This window comes from Manacus vitellinus, unplaced genomic scaffold (assembly GCF_001715985.3).
Source record: "Manacus vitellinus isolate BGI_N305 unplaced genomic scaffold, ASM171598v3 scaffold_6_pilon, whole genome shotgun sequence".
Taxonomy (NCBI): domain Eukaryota; kingdom Metazoa; phylum Chordata; class Aves; order Passeriformes; family Pipridae; genus Manacus; species Manacus vitellinus.
The window spans coordinates 17,770,005-17,792,688 of NW_021940750.1; the positions used below are offsets into that span (position 1 = coordinate 17,770,005).

The 22,684-nt window shown below is 36.3% G+C and overlaps 1 protein-coding gene across 20 annotated transcripts in view; it reads right to left on the reverse strand.

Annotated features, from left to right (window-relative positions):
- Window positions 1-22,684, reverse strand: part of RALGAPA1 (Ral GTPase activating protein catalytic alpha subunit 1) — a 142,416-nt gene that overhangs the window by 43,449 nt on the left and 76,283 nt on the right. For 19 of the 20 annotated variants that reach the window (XM_029964221.1, XM_029964218.1, XM_029964207.1 and 16 more), the window contains 7 exons: window positions 22,377-22,445; window positions 20,468-20,602; window positions 19,551-19,734; window positions 11,490-12,354; window positions 9,942-10,013; window positions 8,894-9,017; window positions 6,908-7,063 (listed from right to left, as the gene is read on the reverse strand). In XM_029964221.1, the coding sequence (XP_029820081.1) occupies window positions 6,908-7,063; window positions 8,894-9,017; window positions 9,942-10,013; window positions 11,490-12,354; window positions 19,551-19,734; window positions 20,468-20,602; window positions 22,377-22,445 (1,605 nt within the window). Of the gene's footprint in view, window positions 1-6,907; window positions 7,064-7,188; window positions 7,284-8,893; window positions 9,018-9,941; window positions 10,014-11,489; window positions 12,355-19,550; window positions 19,735-20,467; window positions 20,603-22,376; window positions 22,446-22,684 lie in introns of those variants that run through there. The other variant, XM_029964213.1, reaches the window with a different exon arrangement.

Sequence of the window (22,684 nt, forward strand, 5' to 3'; positions counted from 1 at the left end):
TTTCAAAGTTTGCTTTATACCCTCATAGATTTATGAGAATACATTCCAAGCTAAAAGAAAATACTACTTCAGAGAAAAAGGAAAATGAAACATTATTTCAAAGAGTTCCAAGTCCTATCAGATGTATTTCACCTCATGATTACTACTGAGAATGATCTGGCAATGATCCAGTTTGACTAAAATGTAGAATGGCATCTCTGTGACATGTAATGGATTGAGAGTCAAAATCAGATGGTGCAAGTAGGTGGATGATGGTATAAACTATGAATGGCGGTTTATAACAAAATGAAAAGTACTCAGGATCAAAACAAAGATCAAAACCTTGTTTCCCTTACGGATAGTCAGATGACTGTAAAAAATAATAGAGAAGTAAACAACGCTGGGTGTTGCTGATTTTATATCTGAAGAATAACTAAGTTTTGGATAAGTCATTCTGTTTCCTTCTTCAAGATTTGATCTTAAGAAGCTCTGACACTAACACAGTGCTCCTTGTTGCTTCTGTCAGATGTCTTCACCTTGGTCAGCAAGCAAAGGTTATGAGAAAACTTGAATGGGGGTAACTTGACTCCTCAACAACACTTGATTCATGGAAGAGATCCAATACATGAAATTAACTTGAAAAGCTTTCCAAGGTCTGCTAGGTTTTGCATAAACTTTTTAGAAAGAAGAATTTCAGATTTTCTTCTCAATTATTCAGTTCCCTATTGAAGGATCTTGTAATTCAGTAGTGTTCCACAACCAAGCTCTCCTGCAAGCACAACAAACATTTGCAGAATCCATCATTCACTGTGATCATTAAACCACAGGAGAGCCAGAACCTGACTTCTTTCAACTTTAATTTGGATTCTTTATATCTTTGTATTGAATTGGAAACATTCCAGAATTCAGTGTTGTGGACAAAGTAGGACAAAGATACCAAACTGTAACCACCTCTTCTCATTGAAACCCTGAAGACAGACAGAAACATGGTTTCCCAAGGTGTGGTCCCGGTGTTATCTAAAAGAATGGGATTTGGTGCACACGGAATGGACAGATGTCAAGACTGTATTCTGTGTTAATGCTTACTCAAAGCTTACTACCAGTTGTGTAAGCCACTACATCTTCACATTCATTTCCTGACTTCATGTTCCCGAATTTACAGCTTCACATGTGCATACCTCACAGTAAGCATATCAAAGTGCAAATCAGTACCAGAGACATAAGGCGCAGCAATAATATAAATAATAAAAAGCCCTAAAATAGTGTTATATTTCAAGTAACTAGTAATACATTATGGCTGAAAAGCTGGAACTATGGGTTACACACCAGTATTCTAACACTCTAAACACAGATCAAACTGCCCCGGAGACTTTATTATCTAAGCATAAGGCAAGACACGAAACAGAGCTGAACAAATGCAAAGAAGCTATAAAAAGGTGTTAAAGACAAGAAAAAGGTCTTCAGCATTATTCAAGAATGCAAGTGTCAAGGTCAGAGAAAGGAAGGTTCAGGGATCAAAACAACAGTTTATGATACAGTGGATAAATTTTAACTGTGTGTACGAAAAGGCTATGTTGCAAGAAATGGTAGGCAGGAAAAAGAAGAGTCTTAAGCACAGACTGAATGTAAGGATCCAGAAAGTAGACCAAATTAAAGATGATTTCAGGCTATGGGCACAAGTGACAGGCACAATGGTCATGTTATCTGTGGTGATCTGGAAAGGTGGCAATGAGAAAGAGATTAAGAGCTCTGTTTTAGACATTTTAAACCTGTGTTGTCGGGAAGACAGCCCTGAGGAGATACCAGAGACAAACAGATTTTTTTAGGCTAACTTTGAAACTCTACTCCATTAGAGCAAATATATAAAAATGACCAACTGTTAGGTTACCTGAAATTTCAAATTTAACTCAAAATACTTTAAAATATTCTTACTCTATAGCCATCATCATGTGTCAGCTCTCCTAATACATTTATGTTAACTGAATACAAAAGAAATGTGAAATAAATACAACCAGGAGGGATGATCAAATCTAATTTTGATACATTAGTGTCATATGCTGTACATGTTACAATAGCAGCCAGACTTAATACGAAGCTGCAGGCTATACTGAAATTTCCAAATGGCAGATTGTTCTAAGTGATACCAAGTATAATTGAAGTAATAAACGATAGTAAAAGCAAAGCACACTGTCAGGAAGAATTTAAGTATTTACTTTTTAAAATTAAATGAGTTAGGTTTCGAAAGGCAAGACAAGTGAAATAATGCAGGGCTCAATTTACAGAAAATTCCTTTTATTTATCTGTTGCATTAACCCTTGAACTCTTGCCAAAATTACTGTAATTTCTAATACCCACTTACCTAAAGGAGGGAGAAAAAAGGCTATTATATTTTCTTATGATACAACAGCTAGCCTCAACTTTTTTCTTCAAAAATGAAAGTGTTTATTATAAGAAGAACAGAACGAGCAGAGATATCTGAAGTAATGGCTTAATGCAGCTACTTTTGTCCATTAAATGTAAGCAGCATGCTGTCCACAGTGTATGTCCCCTCTAGATGAATTTTTCACAAAACTTTGTCTCAACAACTATGGTGTGTTTGGGTTTTTGTTTGTTTCACTTTTTTTTTTTAAGCAACATGTGTATCCAATTGTAACTCCAAAAAATAATCTACTAATAATTTCCAACTATAAACCCTCAAGTTCCCATTACATGTTAATAACACAACAAACACAACCCCCCCGCTATAAATGCTGGGAACCATAAACCTTTTATGTGGTTAGGATGATGTCACGCACAACTTAGAACAGCATAATACACCAAAAGCTCAGGATGAATTAGTACTCCAATCATTAGCAACATTACTACTTTTTATTTACATAGTAGGTGAATAATATCTCACAATGCCTTCACTCCTCTAGGAAGTTCCTCCTTCCTCCTTCCTCCTTCCTTAGGAGGTGATAGGCTGTAGAGGTACATAAACGAGTTTCCTCATTCTGTGAACTGAGTCTCACATTACTTAGTCCTGAAACTCTTTGCAAGTTTGTTCTTGTAAGGGTAGTGTAAATCCTTTTTACTCTAAACTTTAATTATAAAAAAACCAGAATGGGTTGCATTATCAGCATTAAACCTTTAATTTACTATTTGCAAATTAAATACCTATTTTATATATGCATTTCAATGTTAAGTTCCTTTACACATTCAGAAGATTTTCATCAGTTCTTGAATTCATGTCTTTTCTTGCTCTTGTTCACATCTTCAGAAACAAATACTTCAGAGGTATTTTTTTTTTTACTACTCTGTAAGACTGATGGAAAATAAGTTTAAAAATGGCTTAGCCCCTGAAACAGCAGAATCTTGATTTTGTAGTGGCTCAACTGGCAGGAAGAAGTTTTGCTTTAATTTAATTTATTTTCCATTTATAAGATGAACCTATCATGTACCTCTAGGCACATTTACAAAATAAAAACCAGCAGCAGTTCAAAGCCAGCTACTGTAAGTTTGCTTGTTTTTCTCCCATTGAATAAAACAGACAAAAAAATCACATGAAAGACCCGCAGAGAAGCTTAAATCTCAAGTTTCTCTGGAGGTCATGAACAGTACATGCACTCATAATAACTACAACTCTTAGAACTCACATGGCTCTCAAATAATTTTGACAGTGTGTGTGAGCTAACCAGGATTTCATAAAACACATTCCTTTTGCTGATGTGTTCAGTCCAAGCATCACGAGTAGCTGCAGAACTAGTATATGAATTAAGACTGTTTTCCTACTCATGTCTCCTGATACCACTTGCTGGTTTCTTGCAAGATGTAAACTTCAGTTGATGCTTTTCTCAAGTTTGGGATGAATTTCATAACATCTCTCTCTGGTGCTGGTTCCTTGACATCTACTGCTTCCTCCCATGCAGACTTTACTTGCTGAGTAGGAGCACTAAAAGTCTCGCTCCCTCTATCTCCTTTACTTAGCCTATCATCATTAAACATGAAATGAACAGCTTTGAAACATGTCTCTATTAAATTCCATTGGAATGGGCCAAAAGGTGTTAGGGAAGGAAGGAGAGAAATAGAGGCTCACAGGCCTCCGTTCTTGGGAAAATATGCTTAAAAAGAACAAAACCAAAACACTGAGGAAAAACAGGAAAGAAAGTCACAGAGAAATAAAATATCTTAAATAAACAGTTGATCAGTAGTTGAGCCACAAATATAATTCCAATCTTTTGATACTCTCTACATATTCATACAGAGCTCAAATATTCCAAATTACTGATGAGTGAGACTGTGGGTAAGGGAGGAGAGAAATAGGCCTGGGGCAAGCTGGAGTTGTTAAAAAGTCCAGCTGACAATATTTTCACAAGTTGAGTCACAGGAGGTCTGGATTAGCACTGAACCTTGCCTGGTAGGAACAGCTATATGTAGATTCAGGGTGTTCTGTGGTGGTGTATCCCTCCCTCCCCTGTCCTTGGGCTGCACTATCATCTTAGAAGTGCTCATTAGGTCTAACAGTACCCTAGGCTAAGCTCCTCTTGAGCTTATAAGAAACACTGTTTGGTACCAGGAACTTACGCTGTCTAACGAGCTCCTGTTTTTTAAGACAGTCTTGGAAACTTATTTTTCTTGCCTGAATAACAACTCAGGTGGAACAACATTTTTGTAATTGAACTTTCAAAGACAGTTACTGAATCGAATTGTGGACAAGATGGAAAATTACAATGACTGAAGTCAACTCACTTGTGACCCCATAAACAGCGGTCCTAAGAGAGACCCTTTGAGCTCTCCTAGACCATCAGTGGGCTGCAGCCAGCAATCTCCCTCTGAGCGGGACACCTCTCAGAGCCAGTGAACTCTCAAGTTTGCTACACTCGGGTAACGGCCATCAATAGAGCCTGGGCTGATATCCCACTCCCCAAGGATCAACCCTTCACTTGTTGAGAAAATGCAAAGGCATCTGATGTGAGTACTGCACCGAACTCGAGGAGAATTTTTCACAGGTATATACCTTGTACATACTGCTTTAGGTCTGTGTGTGTGTGACTGTGAATATGCTGTAGCAAATGTGCTATGAATGCCGCTCTCTTAAATTCGTAAGTACTTTAGATTCATAAGTAAGTTAGGCCTATAAGTGAATTACTGTTGTGCTTATAGTAAATTCTATGGAATCTTTTGTTAAATTAATTTAAATTAGGCTGTTGCTTAAGTGCTGTTAAGTTTAAGTGCTGTTAAAACCTTTAGGCCTAAAACACTGTTCAACTCTGCGGCTAACTTCGGGAAGAGGTTCCACTCTGTGACTCAATGGGAGGATCTTCCTCATTGCTTTTTATCCTTACCCTTTTTTCATCCCCAGCCTCCATGTAGATCATATTTGGTTGATTTTAGTTTTAGATTGATTAATTTTATATTTCAGTCTGACTTTTCTCTGTGTGCTTTAACCATCACTAGTAAGTAGCAGACTGAACCTTGCCAATGAACTTTGTCGCACTTTCATGTTAATATTAACCCTGCTTTTGCCAATGCCTTTGCTGGTGATCCTTTGAGCAACCTACAACACTCATTCCTGACATGCTCCTGGAAACAGACATGAGATCTTGCTGAAGTCCACAGCATTTTCAAATTAATCATTATTATTTTTCACTGTGACCCATCCTTCCCCTTGTCAATGCTTTGTAATGCTCTAATTGAAACAGATTATAAACAAACATTGTAAGGATAATTACAAGCCGTGTTTTATAAAACCCACTTTCTGTTTAAGAAAATAAAGAAGCCAGTCACCTAGAAACAAAAATACACATTGTTCTATACTGAAACAGTAGCAACAATCTTATTTTAAAATTAGTTATTTTTTGCTATTAAACTATTTTTATAAATCATTTAACAACCTAAGTACTGCCCTGGCTCTACTTCAGGAAATAAAGAACAGAAAGGATGCAGCATCTTAGGCGTACAAGCAAAAACATTTTTAATTAAAAAACACCCCACACCAACCAAACCAACCTAAGATGCAACAGGGAGGATTTAGAACTCAGTCTATAATAAGAACAATAATATTTTTTTCTTCAAATGGAACACAAAGAACAAAAAAGTCATTAATAATTGAAGCTTGCCAGAGGCATGGCTATTTCTCTCTTTACTAACTGTCTACTGTCTAATTTAATTACAAGTATTAAACTCCATGCTGAGGTCAACCAGCTTCACTTCCTTCAATATTACACTTCAACCAGTGCTCATTAACGTGTCTACTGAATGGATTAGCACATCTGAAGATGTATGTATTCAGGTCGGGGGGACAGCCTAATGATACCTAATTGTTCATTTATAATAGGACACATGTTCGAGACTGTAAGTTATTATCACTAATGTGGAATTTATTAAATTCTAAAGAAAAAAATACCAATACAGAAAACCATTTTTTTCTTAATGCAGCTATACGAGATCATACCACTGTTTAGCATCTGTGTCTGCTCCAAGACAAAACACCTTATATGAAATAAATATTGTCTTAATATTTTTAATTATTTTTTAAAGGGAAAATTATTTTAATAGCCAAAAGATGACCCTTAAGTGAAATAAAAATCATCTTCAAAAGTACTCACCACATATTTATTAACTGGCATTTAAGGTCTCAAAGTACTAAGACATCATTCAGATGTAATGCTTTTTCTTCTGCACCAACCATTACCTCTCTGCACTTTTCCTCACTTTACATATGTTCCTGACAACAGTTGCAATGACAGCAAAAATCACCAGTATGGTAAAATTAGAATTGGTAGAGAATAATCTATACATCTTGAGCTACTTCAGTAAAATACCAATTATTAGTAGGTAAAGATGTTATGATATTTTATGTTTTGGGGTTTTTTTAAGTTACTGGATTTTCTTTGACTCTAATTACTCTGGGTTTATTACCAAGGGAAACTTATTTAGAGACACCCACCTTTTTTGTTAAAGAGTCATCTGAATCAGAAGGCATTCTTGTTGACACATGGAACATTACTTCTACTGTTGAGGTAGCAAAATATGGAGTGGTCAATCCAGTGCTTTTGTTTTTTTGCAGTCCTCCCATAAAGCCACAATGACTTGTGAGATTAACCTAGAAATAAAGTCCAAGAAACTTTACCAAAAAAAAAATTATCAGGTGATAAATACACTCTTTATGCTTTAAAATGCACTTTCAACTGAACTTTTAAAGTGAAGATTCTTTTCACAGGAGTCGTTGTGCTTTTTTCTGAAAGAATGCAGACTCACTGACTAGACTGGAAATCAACTGCTGTGCAGTAGCATTCTATATTCCATGGTCACCACAGAAGCTGCTGTGAAGATGAGGTTAGAGAAAAGGAAAGGTTGTGAAAAGATTTACTGCATTATTCCCTGATCACTTGAGCGTAGTCACTTATGTGTGTTTTTTGAACTTTTTTAAATTCTGTGATACCACATCAACTTTGACCTGAGCTCTGAAGAAACTCTGTATGAGAGCCAGGCATTTTTACATTGTCTTGTTACCTTTCATATATTTTTTTGAGAAATTTTCACTCGGTGAATACGAAAAAAAAAATCTCAGGAAAGTAACTGATAATTTGTAAATAAGTTTGTAAGTTTTAGTTCTATGGGGAATAGTCTGGCACTGAAATAAATGAGCATGCTTAATGTGCTGTTTCACTTTTAAAACAGTGACTACAGAAAGTTATATCTCGGATATATACTTGTAATATATATAATATTTATTTATATATAAATATATATATATTTTATATATAATATATATATATATATATATATATATATATATATATATATATATATATAATATATAATATATATAGATATATATATATGATATACATATATAAATGTGAATACATTTAATCTTTGCCCATATGGGATATATTTGTTTTTGTGATACTAAAGGATCTAGAATTTAATGCTAAGATATTAAAATATTAGCTGTCTCATTATGGAATATTAATCCAAATTACCAACTCTTTAAACTATCTAATAATGCCTAAGAGAATTAAACCACCTAAGAAGGATATTTGAAGGTACAAATGTGTTTTTGTTTTCTCCCGAATGTGGGAAATAAACATCTATGTTCATGACAGTCAGCAGATTTCTACCAGTTTTCCTCTGTTCCTGTGTAAAAGTCAGAGTTATTATCCACACAGTTAATCTGGTAGTGCTCTTATATACCTAAGGAACATATACTCCTATATGCCTAAAGAGCAAAGAACAAACAAGACAGACACTCATGTGGACACTCCTGATGAGCACAAGTTACAAGAGGAACAAAAAACCTGCAGCTTCTTATGCAGCCAGCCAGGAGCAAAAGCCATTACTGTATTCTGTGCAACAGTGCCAAATAGTACTTTACAGTTGTAATTAAACCTGTATGGCCTAAAAGAAAGGATGTAAAAAAGGAAATCCTTGTAACAGTATCAAACAAGTGACTAAAGAGCTGCAAGTCCACACAGATGATGGGATACATCACATTATTTCTGACTGGTGGAAGAGAATTAGGGTGGAGTGTGTGAACTGATACATGCCTTCAGGCATGCACAACGGAGAGAGTATGTGAAAAGCTGCTTGTTTGTACTTTTTTGGAGTCCCAAAATTTAGCAAAGCTCAAATTTCAATGGACTTAACGCTTTACAGGCTAACAGGGAAATCAAGATGCCTCCCTGAAAGCCAAGTACAGGACTGCTCATTAAAGAATGCCTGCACAAACTTTCTTAAATTGTAAGAGCTTAATTTTAAATAGCTAGTATTACTAATGAAATTAAAACAGGAATTCTTCTCTACATTCCATTTTCAAACAAGTGTATTTCAGTACTTGTGAGTAATGCTGAAGAGCCAAAGACTCAATATATAAAGGGATTTGTAATTTTATCTGTAAACAAACCTAGGATAAAAACATTTTAATAAATACCTCCCAGCCTAGCCCAGCTACAAAATCCTCGTAGGCTTGACTTCCCCCAGTATTCGTAAGAATGGAGTGTTTATCTTCCTGTCCCTCAGCAACATAAAACACTGCAATCTTGTGTGTCTCTCGGCTGTAAAACAGAAGGATGGTCATTGCATAGCAGTGCCTTTACTAACATGAAACCAAAATATTCGAACAATACAGACAGAGCATGGCACTTCAAGCCTAAAAAATACACAGTGGACTAAAAGTGCAACTATATGGTTTCTTTTGGATACCCTCTACATTTTCATATCCCCATTCTGTCTTTTCTAGTCTCATCTTCTCTAGAGATTAAAGTTTTGCTGTAACTGAGCAGCATTTACCCCTTTTATCATTTCTAAGATGCAGGATGGTGCTGGCTGTACCAATTGTTAATGGAATAGCTGGACTTTTGAAGTGGGCAAATGTAATGCAGGCATTATCCACGCTGCACCGCCCATTATTAAGTGCCTTCTGAACACTGTGGTAACTGCAGCTTATGCAACTCAGTGAAGAATCTTTAAGTAAATAGCAATGTCTTCTGTTCACAGCTTGCTGTTAGACATTGGAGCAACTGAAGGTGGTTTCTCATACTTCTAAAACCTCCCCTGGATTTAATTTGAACTTCTACAAAAATAACTCGATTTTTAATTCTGTGCTCCAATTCCAACTAGAGTTCCGTGTCTTCAAATACCAGGAGCATTAGAACATAGCTAAACAATTAACCAAAGCTTAAAATGTGGAGACTTTGATCTATCAAAGTTTTAAAACTATTCAATGTTGTGTATATACAAATGCTCATAATTATAAGTAATTTTGACATTTGTTTATCTCATGGTATTCTACTTGCAGAATTTCACTCTACAAATAACACCAGTGCAACTTCAATATAACAACAATACAGTGCAAAATACATTAATAATTCAAGAAATTATTAAAAAACACAGCTCAACTCTCACATCTATGCAATTAGAGTCACTTGAAAAAAGGTACATTTAAAACAAATAAGTAGGCAGTCATTAAAAGAATTTACCATTGTCTTGAATCCAAATTTCTCAGTTCTCGAAGTAACTTCTCATTTTTCTTCAGGAGATGAAAGCTCCTTCTAAACAGAGAAATTTGTAACTCTTATCACCTGTTCACTAATGGATACAGAACAGTACAAGAACATTTCCAGGTCCATTCAAGAATAGTCAACAAATGCTTTTGCCTTTTCAACAGTCCTTTCTTAAATATTTAAAAATTAAGATACCTTTAAAAAAATATACATGCAATTTTTCTTACTCCAGGAAATCTTCTATATTCTACATAAATCTTCTATACTATAGCCATGAGTACAACCTTTATTTCTTTCCACTTTCTTCTGTCAACCTATTGGATCCAACTGGGATCCACCTCTTCTCTACAGAATAACAGACAGAACTCTCTTTGATGCATATATAAGCTGCCACACTTTACTAGGCCATAATATATAAGCTTACTGACAGAAGACACCCCCATTAATCTACTGTTGTAGGGAGTTAGTGCATTAAACACAGAGCTTTTGTTATTCTGAATTGCAGAAGAGAGCAGAGCATAACTCAGTAGTCACCCAGCCAGCTGCAACAATTAAAAGAAAAAAACAAAGCAGTATGCTAGAGCAAGAAAGGCAGTTTCCATTTATTTTCAAGTGGGCTTAAGATGTTTCCCACAAAACACCGTGGAATGAGCCTAAGAGCAGTACTGTTCAAAATCAGACCGCCTTGAGGAATTGAAGATCCAAATAAGAAAGGTTGTAGCACCAACGTTTTGTCCGATGCCAGTGATATTCCAGTGACACAGATGATTTCTGTTTTACAGAATATCCATTTCCCTTCATAGTAAGAAAATATTTCAATAACTCTAATATGGAATTTGACAGCAACAGCAAAAGAAGATTTCAGAAAGACCCATAAATTCTAGGATGTTAATATTTGTACATACCCACATGTATATGCAGACATGCACCTAACCACACCCCCCAAAAATAATAATGTAAACAGAGACATTACTTTTGTAACTGAACATGGTTTCTCTCCTGTTGTTCTAAACAATACCCAAACAATACCCAAGCATGGCCAATGTTGAAATACTTAGTAGGGAACACATCTTTTTCATTAGCTAACACAGATGCAATGCTCTGAGGCTGCATGCAAGCATGCTCTTCGCAGACAGAGCAGCAGGACACTATCCAGCGACACAATAGCTGAGAATATGACACTTTCTGAGTCTTATTCTGGCATAGAAAGGTAACGATTTTTGTAGGAACATGCATGGGAAGCAAAGAAAATACATCACTCCTTCAATTTGCCTTCAAACACTGTTCTAAGGAAAGAAGATAAATCACAATAAAGGCAACAGGTTCCTCCTTTCTATCTCTCTAAATGACAGGCTGAAATGCAGAAGAAAGCTCCCATTTTGCCCTTAGTAGCATATCTCTTCTCTTCTTTTGTTAGCTGGCCTGAGTATTTTTGGCTTAACAAACTCTATGATCAACTACTATTAAATAGCAAGAATAGCACAATTGCTTAAAAGAAAGTTCTTAATTTATGAGTCTTTTTACCTTTTATCCCATGAATTCATTCCCAGTATACTGAGAAGTAATCTGCAGTAGTAAAATGCTGACTGGGACTTTTGTGAGGTTGGCTCATCCTGCTCCATAGCCCTCATATTTACATCATTGAAATGCTTTTCAACAAACTCTCTCTCTTCTGTGTGCTGTTTCAGAATTGCATTGATGACATCGTTCTCTTGTTTCTCTGAGATGCAGACTGGTTGGGGAGCAGGGATGTTGAGTGAGACACCAGTTCTCTGTAAGCATTCAGGGCTTGTAACACCTAAATACTGCAGGAGCTCATCAAGGGCATCTTCTTCATCCCTAATTGTATCCCATGTCGGTACAGTGTCTCTAAATTTCCTTTTTACTTGGAGTGTAATTCCATCCCTTGCAGATACATCCTCCACATGCTCAAAAGATGAAAGAGCATCTTCTGGTTTATCTTGCTGAGATAATGAAAGTGCAAAAGATGTTTGCTGTGAAGATCCACATAAAGATGATGGTCCATACAAAATGGCTGAATCCCACGAGTATTTGCCAGAGAGATCACGCACTATAATTCTAACATTTGAATTAGCAGATGCAAGTCCAGCAGACAGTCCTCCCCCAGGCATGTCATCTTCTGCTTGGATTTGTATGCAAGACACCAAGGAAGTATTGTTTAACACAAAAAATTGAAGATTTGGGTTCTCAAAAAGTTCAGGAGACAGCTCAGGACTTTCACTGTATGGATTGTCATTGTTTTCACACACTTGACTGGTTAGCATAGCAGGACCTCCGCTCATAGGATAGTGGCCTAAGTGGTTGACTAGATGTGTTATTACAGTACGAGCAGCAACAGAAATTAATCCTTGTTGCATATGAGTTTTCACTGTAAAAGAGCACAGGTTTTAAAAGAAAAATTCAGAAAACAACACTGAGATTTACTTATTCCTTTTGGTCTCCTCTTCACGAGTTTCAAACAGAGGATGAGCACTGCAAGTTTAGGATACATTTAACTCAGTAATAGAAAATATGTATTTTGATGAAGACTGGTCTTCTATATAAATAGCATGAAAAATCATAAGACAGTTAAAGAAGCATCTTCATTATTTTACAGCCTACCATATCTCCTTTGCCATAGCTTTGTTATCAGTATTGTTCTTCTAAAATACACCATTTCTTATCTAGTGAAAATAAATCTTAAATTGCTGATGAAGTAGAGATCATAACTGTGTTGCAAGATGTCCATTCCAACTGCAGCATATTTTTATATTTTTACACATCATTACATTGAGAAATACAAAGGAACATAGATGCACAAAAGGTCTAATCCATCTTAATTTCCCTGGGGAGCATATAGCTGTAGTTACCTTGAGAATAATACTGGATGATTTTAAAGTATAAAAGCAAAGAATAGGCTGTCTATATTGAACAGAATCTAACATTAGCAAAATTTTAAAAAGGAAATCTCATGCCACACGCATTTTAAGAAGTTTCAGACTAGAAAACCTTGGGAGGGAGAAAGAGAAGTTAATTTTGCCCATCTTATGTGAAATTCATCCTGTAATGGTATTTCATAACTGGTATTTCATTACCAGTTTTTCCCACCTCCTTCTTTGTTGCATACATTCCACTTGCATGTTATGCCATCTAAATTCACAAAAGAAATTTCTTAATATTTATATCACATCCTGCTAGCCCAGCACAATATTGTTATTGAATTATTTTTATCAAATCCACCCTACAATACCCATGAAGTACAGAGTCGGTCAAAGTGACACTGTCAGACAGACAACCCTCATCTAGTTCAGGGGACCCACTGAAGAACCCAGACACAAAAATATTACACCGTAGGAGAACACAGGTAGAAGAGGGAACAAAATCAATATGGCAAAGTACATGTTTTTGTAGCCTCTCTCTTGTAACTGGGTTTGGATGCCCTAAATTTGGGATTTACAATGAGAAGATAAAACAAGCTGTGGGAAACATTTCATCCAGTTAATAGTTGTCAAAATCAACATCATGTTTACACAATTCCAAAACTCATATCTACTAAAATATTTTAATAAATGAGGGCCTTGAAAATTAATATAAATAAATTAGATATTTCATTTTTATTATCTGTAGCCTTCTTGACGTTTAAAATTTACAAACACAAAAATATTCAGTGATACTGAATTAAATGTCCAGATATTGATAGCATACAAGGAAATTAAGTTATAGTGCCATCTGTTGAAATATAAGAAGGAACTGGAAGCAGGTTTTATACAAGACAAACTGCAAATAAGTTGGATGCTTGAAGAAAAATGTATCAGCACAGTATTTACTAGCACCTGGACAGTGCAGAGGCCAGCCCATCTCTGTCAGGATATTTATGCCGAGAATTTAGCATTTGGCACTGCACAGATAAGTAAAGTAATACTCTTCTCAGTTTCCTAGGAGTAAAGACACGTAAGCTTTCCAGACACCTGCAGTCCCATACTATGTAGTTTAAATGCCTCCTGTTAAGTCCTGATGAGAAACCTGAAGAAATACAAAGGGCCTTTCAGCATATGTTATTACTATTACTGCTGTGTGGCAAACCAGACCATGGTTGTTTAATGCCTGTGTGCATGACTTTACTCCCTTAGGAGCCTAAGGGACATACGGAAAAGAAAAGTGACATAGTGATACAAAGAGTGGAACAACGAATTTAAGTTCAGAAGGTCCATTTTCAGTCCTAACACAGCCTTTTTCTGATAACTTTGCTCTTAAATTGAAGTCATAAATCTGTCACTGTCTCTTTTATAAAATGAGAACAGTACTTCTCACTGAGTCTTCTCTCAGAATACAGTACTGCTGATCTAACGATGACACAGAAAACTTAAATTAGAAGTATTAAGCATACTGAAAAGTAAATTGTAAGATGCAACCTGTTACCTTGAAATAAAATAAAAAAAATTAAGCAATTTTGAAAAATTTTTGCCAAACATCAAATCAGATTTTGCTGATTGTTTCCCTTAGGAATTAAAAAAAAAAAAAATAAAAATCCCAAGTCCAGTAATGCTTTCTGAAAACAGGATAATTTTAAATTAAATTTGCAACTTAAAGGATACATATTAATAATTTATCCCTAGAAGCACATCTTGATCAGGAACAACTGGACATTCAATATATTAAAACAGTTAAAATGAGTATCTCAACCATGCTCTTTGTTTCTGGAGGGCAGGTCAAAATACGCAACAATGCAAGCCATCACAGCTTTACCACAAATTCTACAAACTAAGCCACATCGTTACATGTTAAGGCAGTCTATGCTCACTGCTTTGTTGACCTGTCTTCCTGAGCCAACACCTCACTGCTCTCTTTACAATGTTACTGCCTCTGGCTTGGGCAGTGTAATTTATATGTGTAAACGATCACTTGGTAATTTACTAGAAGCATGTTACATTGTCTATTTTTCTCAGTCTCTGAAATTACCTCTTTTGTGGAAAGGCTGAAGGTCCATCACCACTAATTTGTATTTGTGGCATGACTGAAGGATACCTGAATTTCCTTAAGATATGTTGTTAACTCTTTAATTCAGCTTTGGCTGAACAGTTTAGAAACAAATACGGTTATGTAGTGGAAGAAGAAAGTAATGACTGAGGGTGGAATTTAGCTCTCCTCATCCTTTTAGCCATCCAAAGAATGATGCACCTGTACAGACTGATTCATCCCAAATTGGAGCAATGGGATGAATCACTCTCTGAAAACTCTTCTTTTTTTCTTCATTTAGAGGGAGCCTGAGAGTATTCTGCTTAGCTTAGTTACCTGTATTTTCCATTAGTCTAAACAAGTCTCACTCCTTTCTAATTTTAAACTTTAGCTATGTAGACATCAGATTAGAGACGACCCATCTCTAGAATATCCTCCATAAAACACAAACTGTGCTAATCTGGATGCACTATGTATGAAGTATTTTTTTAAAGTGTGCTTTTTGTCTCCTTTCAGTAAAAAGGTCAACAGTAAAGCCTTAAAAGAAAAGTACTTTCTATTTCTATTTCTTAAATAAAAGCTAAGACAACCTCATGTGGGGAAAACTTTTTCATTAGAAATACATTAGAAAAACATGGAAATACATAGAAAAACATCAGAAAAAAAGATCAATCTATGCAAAAGAGTTTAAAATTTGTCTGAAGAAATATGAGTAATAGCGGAAAAATCAATTAAATCAATAACTGATAGACAACTGTGTCTACGTAATGTTACTACTATTTTCCAGTCACAACTATCTCTAACAGATTTGAGATCTATGAAGAACAAGTTTCAAAATGGTTTTGCCTATAACTGCATAAAAATTCCCACATATGTTTATGGTCCTGAAATGAAAAGTAAAAGTTCAGAAGTAGGTTAGCAGATCATGGCACTACGCAGTCTATGTTAGCTTGTGAATAATCTAATTAAGCCAGCTAGTTAGGTGCAGTTAATTAGCACAGTGGCTTTGTGTGGCAAGGTTTGGTAGTGGAGAGGCTACAGGGGTGACTTCTCTGTCTGATGAAGCCAATGCCAGCCAGTTCCATGTTGGACCTGCTGCTTTCCAAGGCCAAAACAATCAGCAATGGTAGTAATGCCTTTTGAATAACATAGTTAAGAAGGTAAAAAGGTTATTGGGCAGAAGCAAATTGCACCCAGAGAAAAGCAGAGTGAGAATATGTGAGAGAAACAACTGCGCAGGAAATAGAGGTCAGTGAAGAAGGGGGATGAGGTGCTCCAGCCACTGGAGCAGAGATTCCCCTGCAGCCCATGGAGTAGATCATGGTGAGGTAGGATGTACCCCTGCAGCCCATGGGAGTGGAACAGATACCCACATGCAGCCCACGCTGAACTCCACGTTGGAGTAGATGGGTGCCCAAAGGAGGCTGTGACCCTGCGGAAAGCCCACAGTGACACAGGCTCCTGGCAGGAATGGTGGCACTTTGGAGCAAGAAGACTGTGCTGGAGCAGGTTTGCCGGCAAGACCTGTGACCCAATGGGGGACCTATACTGGAGCAGCCTGTGCCTGAAGGACTAAACCACATGGAAGGGACCCATGCTGGAGCAGTTCATAAAGAAGTGCAGCCTGTGGGAAGGACTTATTTTGGAGAAGTTCATGGAGGATTGTCTCCTGTGTGAGGGATCGCATGCTGGAGCAGGGGAAGAGTATAAGGAGTCCTTCCCCTGTGGAGGCAGGAGCAGCAGAGGCAATGTGATGAACTGGCTGCAGGCCTCCAGTACCCATCCCCCTGCACCAAAAGTAAGGAGGAGGTAGAGATTCATGATAAAGTCAAGCCCTGGAAGGAGGGAGGGGTAAGGGTGTTTTGAAGGTTTGGGTTTATTTCTCATTATCCTAGCCTGATTTGCTCCTTAACAAATTCAATTAATTTCCCCGAGTCGAACCTGTTTTGCCTGTGATGGTAATTGGTGAGTGATCTCTCCCCATATTTATCTCAACCCATGAGCCTTTCACTATGTTTTCTTTCCTCTGTTCAGCTGAGGAGGGGAGTAATGGAGCAGCTCTGGTGGGAGGCAGAGACACACACAGACAGCAATTGTAAGCCTGTACTGTAGCTAGAGTAGGTTGTTGTCGATACTAGCTAGAGGAACAGTTCATCAGCCTTCTTGTAAACAAGGCCAGTGATTCTTTAGATATATGAAAGCACCATAGACTTGCTGTCTGCAAGTTCTGATGATGCAGTAGAAGCTTCCTAATGATGTCTTTACTGTCAGCTGCTAAAAGTTCATTCTGGTCTAATTATAACAGTTTAATATTCTTAACACCTAATTTCAAAGTTATTCTTTGTGTATCTTATACTGAAATCTACCACTTTATCTGAAGCCTACAGAAAGGAGAACAATTTCACAGATAATCTTAGGTACAAGAGATTCCTTGTGAGAGACAGAACTTGGCAAGTCACTGAAAAAAAGAGGCCAGTAGTCATCTTCTTTCTCTACATCGCCTATTTCCAGAGGATTTAAGAAATCTTTGCCCTGCTGTTTATTGCATGGCTTGCTCCAGCATCTCAATAGATCCTGCCTCCGCTACATAGTCCCTAAAAGTCCTGTATCTTCATGGTCTCATACCACATCATGTTGTGGCTAAGTGTCCACAAAACTTGTGATGGATCTGACCTTGAACAGAGGGAGGCATAACAGGGTACATAGATCTCATCCATTAAAGCACCCTGTCTTTACAATTCTGGCATATAAGTACTTTCAGCTTTACTTGTGACCTAGGAGCCTAGCAATTCCCACCCTGCCTTTGTAGAACTTCCCTGATTTCCCTACAGCTGCTGCCCTGCTCATTTCCATTTCTTCAACCTCTACTAAAAGAGGTTGACTCATTGGCATACTGTTCTGCTACTAGCTTGTACTAATTGACCCTCTGTCTTGATTGAGTCCCAGACTGGTTGTTATCCACTAGTTTTACTCCTCTCACTCCCCCAACAATGCCAGGGAGAACAGATGCTGTGTGATCGGTCAAGCATTGTCAGTTTTATTCTCTGCCTGGCAATGGGTACTAGAAGTGCCAAGGTTACAAGACCAGGGTTGCATTATAATAGCGTAGTCTACCAATTAAATTTCACAGTCTGACTTATAATTCCAGAGCCCTGAAACTTAATTTATCTGGAGAGATAAAAGGAGCATCTGAGATTACTTTTACTAAGAAATTTAACAAGAAATCATAAAAGAACAGATCATGGTCGGAAATGCAAAATGAAGATATCAATGCTAAGGCTTTGTGCAACTGTATTCATTTAAAGAGAAAGCTATTCAGGGTTGTCTTTTCAGATTGCCAGATTAAAAAAGGCACACAGCGTTTGCTGCTAACCCATAATTACAGATTATTACAGAATACAAAAGATGCCAGGCATGAAAAGCTACTACAATTCACTACACTGTAATAGAACATGCAGTGGAAGTTAATTTTGGCAAATGCTTTAAATATTAGCTTTACATAATATGTATAGGTGAGACTGTAATTAGGACAGAATGAATACTTCGAAGCCTCTTTCATTCTGACCCAGCAGATGATTACTTTTTACTAATAAGACCACAGCCATTTGACGAAAAGCCAACTATATTACCTTGCTTCATTCTTCAGTAAATTTAATAATTACAGCTTCTCCTGCCAATAGTTCTCAAATCAGACTTGTTCAATCCAATACTGAGCTTATTAGGGGACAACCCTATGTTTAGAATTCTTTGGCCAAAAAAAGTACTTGAGGATGATGAAGCATGCCTTAGACAAGGGCACAATGATTAGCCATTTTCTCTACATAAAAAACAGCACGTAGTCACTGCAGACCACAAAATCACCTGCTGTTAGCACACAGCTGCTACAAAGAGCTGCTGCATTTATCTGGTTCTTAATACCCTTAAGGAAGCCTAAATGGAACAACTTAATACAGAGGGAGAATAGCACTACACAGAATTTCTCATATCTTAATCTCATCTTTTTCAATTTTCTTCCCAATGTAGCCATTTGGTATTTATTAGATACACTGCATAATACATGGTACTCCTCTGTAGCATAGTTTCCAGATTCTTTATTTCTGAGTAGTGAAGAAAATGTTAATTCCCAGGTCTCCTAAGGTTCTAAGCAGATGAGAGAATATTTCTCTCTTTTTAGACAACTCAGTGATTTTAGCCAATGTAAAGAAATTGACAACAAATTAATGATAGGCTACAAAAATTCACAGAAAGCATTCAATATTGCAAGTTCAGACAGGAAGAAAAATCCAAAATATTCTTAGAAAAATAAGCAAAATTAGGAAAAAACCAAATTAATTTACTGAAACTAAAATGCAAAGTTACATTTATCCATGTTGCAGCACTTAACGCTTTTTGCTGATAAACAGAGCATGGAAGAATCCATGTCATATAGATCTTAGTGTTGTTCAAAACATACTTATTTGAGTTAATCGAACAGCAATTGCTCAAAATGACGTTTGCTCTTTCCATACTAATGGTTCTTCTTTAGTGTCTAGATGTAGCTGAAAACATATGCTTTAGACCAATACTTCAAGACTGCAAACCAAGACAAAATCTTTTTGAAAGAAAATGTATTTTGGCAATTTGACAAACCTTCAGTGACTGGCTGAAGTTTAGAAGATCTCTCTGAGTCTGGAGAATGCAGTGGTTCTGGTTCCTTTAAGCTTTCTAAATGCATAAAAGGATCGTAATCCATACATGCCAGATCAGAAAGGCTTAGAGGAAAATATTTAGGGTTGCTAAAACATTGAGACCCATAGACACATCCATGCAGAACCTAGAACAAAACCAGAAGTTCATTACATTACCTACTGAAATTCCTACTTGATAGTTTTATAAGAAATTAAGTTTATTTTTATTTACATTTTTTAAATTGATTTGTTAGAATCAAGTAGGTAGGACCAAAAGTCGGAAAATTTTAGATGCTTAATGTTTACAGAAACAAACTCTGGTCTGCAAAGAAAATTCTTAAAAGAGTGTCTACACCAAAGTGGAATTTAACAATAAAGAAACAAAACTCATAACAAATCATTAAGCTACTTTTTAGATCTTCTATCTTCTTTAATTACATATGCCAGGTCTAAGCTGCTAGAGCTTTTAATCCCCTTCCCTTGAAAAAAGAAAAAAAAACACCCTATCTTTCTTCTGTATTCCTAAAGACAGTAATAATAACTTAGTGTTTTTTGCTTTGCTGATTTCTAACTGAAATTTCTTGGTATATAAGTTCCATCCTTTTGTCTTATGTATAGCTAGTCTTCTACAATACAAGCATCTGCAATCAATATGACATACAAAAAAAAAGTCTTGGTTAAACATCCAAAATGTAAAATAAAATCATCAATTCCAAATATACCAAAGGTCAAGCTGTTACAGTGAAATGTACAAGAACTGAGCCAGCACTCCACATTTCAGCAGTTGAATGGCAGTCAGCTTACAGAAAACTTTTGACTTCATTTCCATGAAAACTGACACTACGTCCATATGTACAAAGCTAGTAAAGAAACATGTACCTTATATATACAGTTAAGAACGGATCTTTCAGTCTTATCATTTTCTGCTCCTGTAGCATGAAGAGGCTGCAGCAAAGTCTTTAATGGCAAGGCCATTATCCAATCCAATAAGCAGAGAAGTAAAGAAACCACCAACTGGAACAAACACTTTCAATTACAAATCAATTAAACCAGCACCTGTTACTTCATATTTATCATTTTATTTTATTTCTCCGTTCTGCTTTCTTTTTCAATTCAGTAGAGTCAACCTTCTGCAGTAATGGCAGGTCATGCTTGTTTAACCACTGTATGTTCAAAACTTACGACATCAGTAAAAACTTTGGCTACTGAGGTATTTAACAAAGACCATCCATTCAACAATTTCTCATCATGGTAAGACTGTGAGCAGATACTATACAGATAGATAAGACGATACTCTCGGTTTTCAAATTTGATTTGTAGGGTGCTATTTTTAAATTGAGAGATAACACAGGTCCAAATTAAGGCTGATGTGCCACTGTGCACAGAAATTTCACTGTAAAGTGAATCACGGATTACACAAAATGGAACTAATTCATCTGCATTTAGTGCTTTATAAATAACACAGAATTTCCTTCACAACATATCAGTAATGTTATGCAGCACCAGGTGTCATCTGAAACAAATCCAACTAACTTGAGTAGGCTACTCAGTCAGCAAAAGAATCAACTCCCTCTCAGGGATGGTCTTAAAGACTGTAGAACAGAATTAGATTAAGACACATACACACCAAATTATTAATAACTTACTGACTTTCAATAATTATTTTGAATTTTTAAAACTAAGCCGTGGAAGAGAAAACAACTCAGACAAATAGCTGCAAGATTCTCTAAAATATTTACCAAGTTAAATAGAAGTCTTTCAAAGAAAATCCACTTACTTACTAAAAAAATGACACAAACATAACAGTCATTTCACATTATGCATTACAAGTTTGCTTCTTGGAAACACCTAACGATCAAGGGCTAAGTCTTTTTATATTAAACCAATTTTTAAGAAACCCGTTAGGACTACGTTTGTCAAAATAGGTATGACAATTTTTTATATGGTATTTGATGTACAATGATCAACATTAGTTCACGTGGAAACTGCCAGTTATGGAAAGCATCCCTAAGCAGAAAAGTGGCAGCCTGGCATATGACTGTAGTCTACAACAGCCCCTGACTTTTTGCAAACAGACGAGAGGTGAAACAGAGCTCTGGAGGCCAAAATGAGCGAGAGATGAACTCCAGCTCCTGTGAGAATGGTAGCCCAGAATGACGGAGCTGTCAGCAACGAACTGAACCAAAGTGCCCAAATTTAAACGACCATTGAGTCCCACAGCCCCAGAGCAAAGCCAAATAATTCAGAAGAGACACAGCTTTCAGGAGGCAGAAAGTACTAATGTGAGTACCAGATAAAGAAAGATCTCAGCAAGGGGACTCACACCCATTGAAAACACAAACAGTAATCATTTTGAAGGATGATGATAATCAAATTCACTTGAACATTACAGGCTATCTTTCTTAAGAACATACATACTATGGAAACACCAAAAAATCTTAACCTTGTAAATGTTTTGCAACGTACTCTCTACAAGTTGAGAGTATATTTTCCCTATAAGACAAGTTTGAACATTCTGCATTAATTTGCTTGTAAGTTCACCGAGGATAAGGAAAAAGGAGACTTTCTAATTACTGAAAACAATCAATCTTGATTAATTTTAAATGCATATTTTCCCACCAGAACTCCACTTGGATAAACAATATTGCTGTAATTCTAGGATGACTATACTGTATTATATGTAAAAAGCCTAATCCCTGATTTAAAACAGCTTTAATTTTGAAACAAAGTTTTGTCATGCACCTTTGTAATTAAACTGACATATTAAAAAGAAATGAAAAATACTCACCCTCTTGTCCTGTTCATAAGAGGAAGCTTCTGTACTGGGTAGTAGATGTGTAATAGTTGCTATCAGAATCTGGGGAAACAGATCATATTTCTTTTAAAATATAACCTAAATATTAAAATTAAAAATAATTTTTAAGCAGGTAAATGTGACATGATACTAGATTCACGGTTAAATTCTATTAAAGTTATTTTGAGACAAATTACAGTATTCTTTTCTAATTTTTTTAAATAAAAAAACTTTTAATTGAGTTTTGCAGAAGACATTGAAAGAATATGTTCTGCTTGACTGACGTCAGTGCATTAAGGACA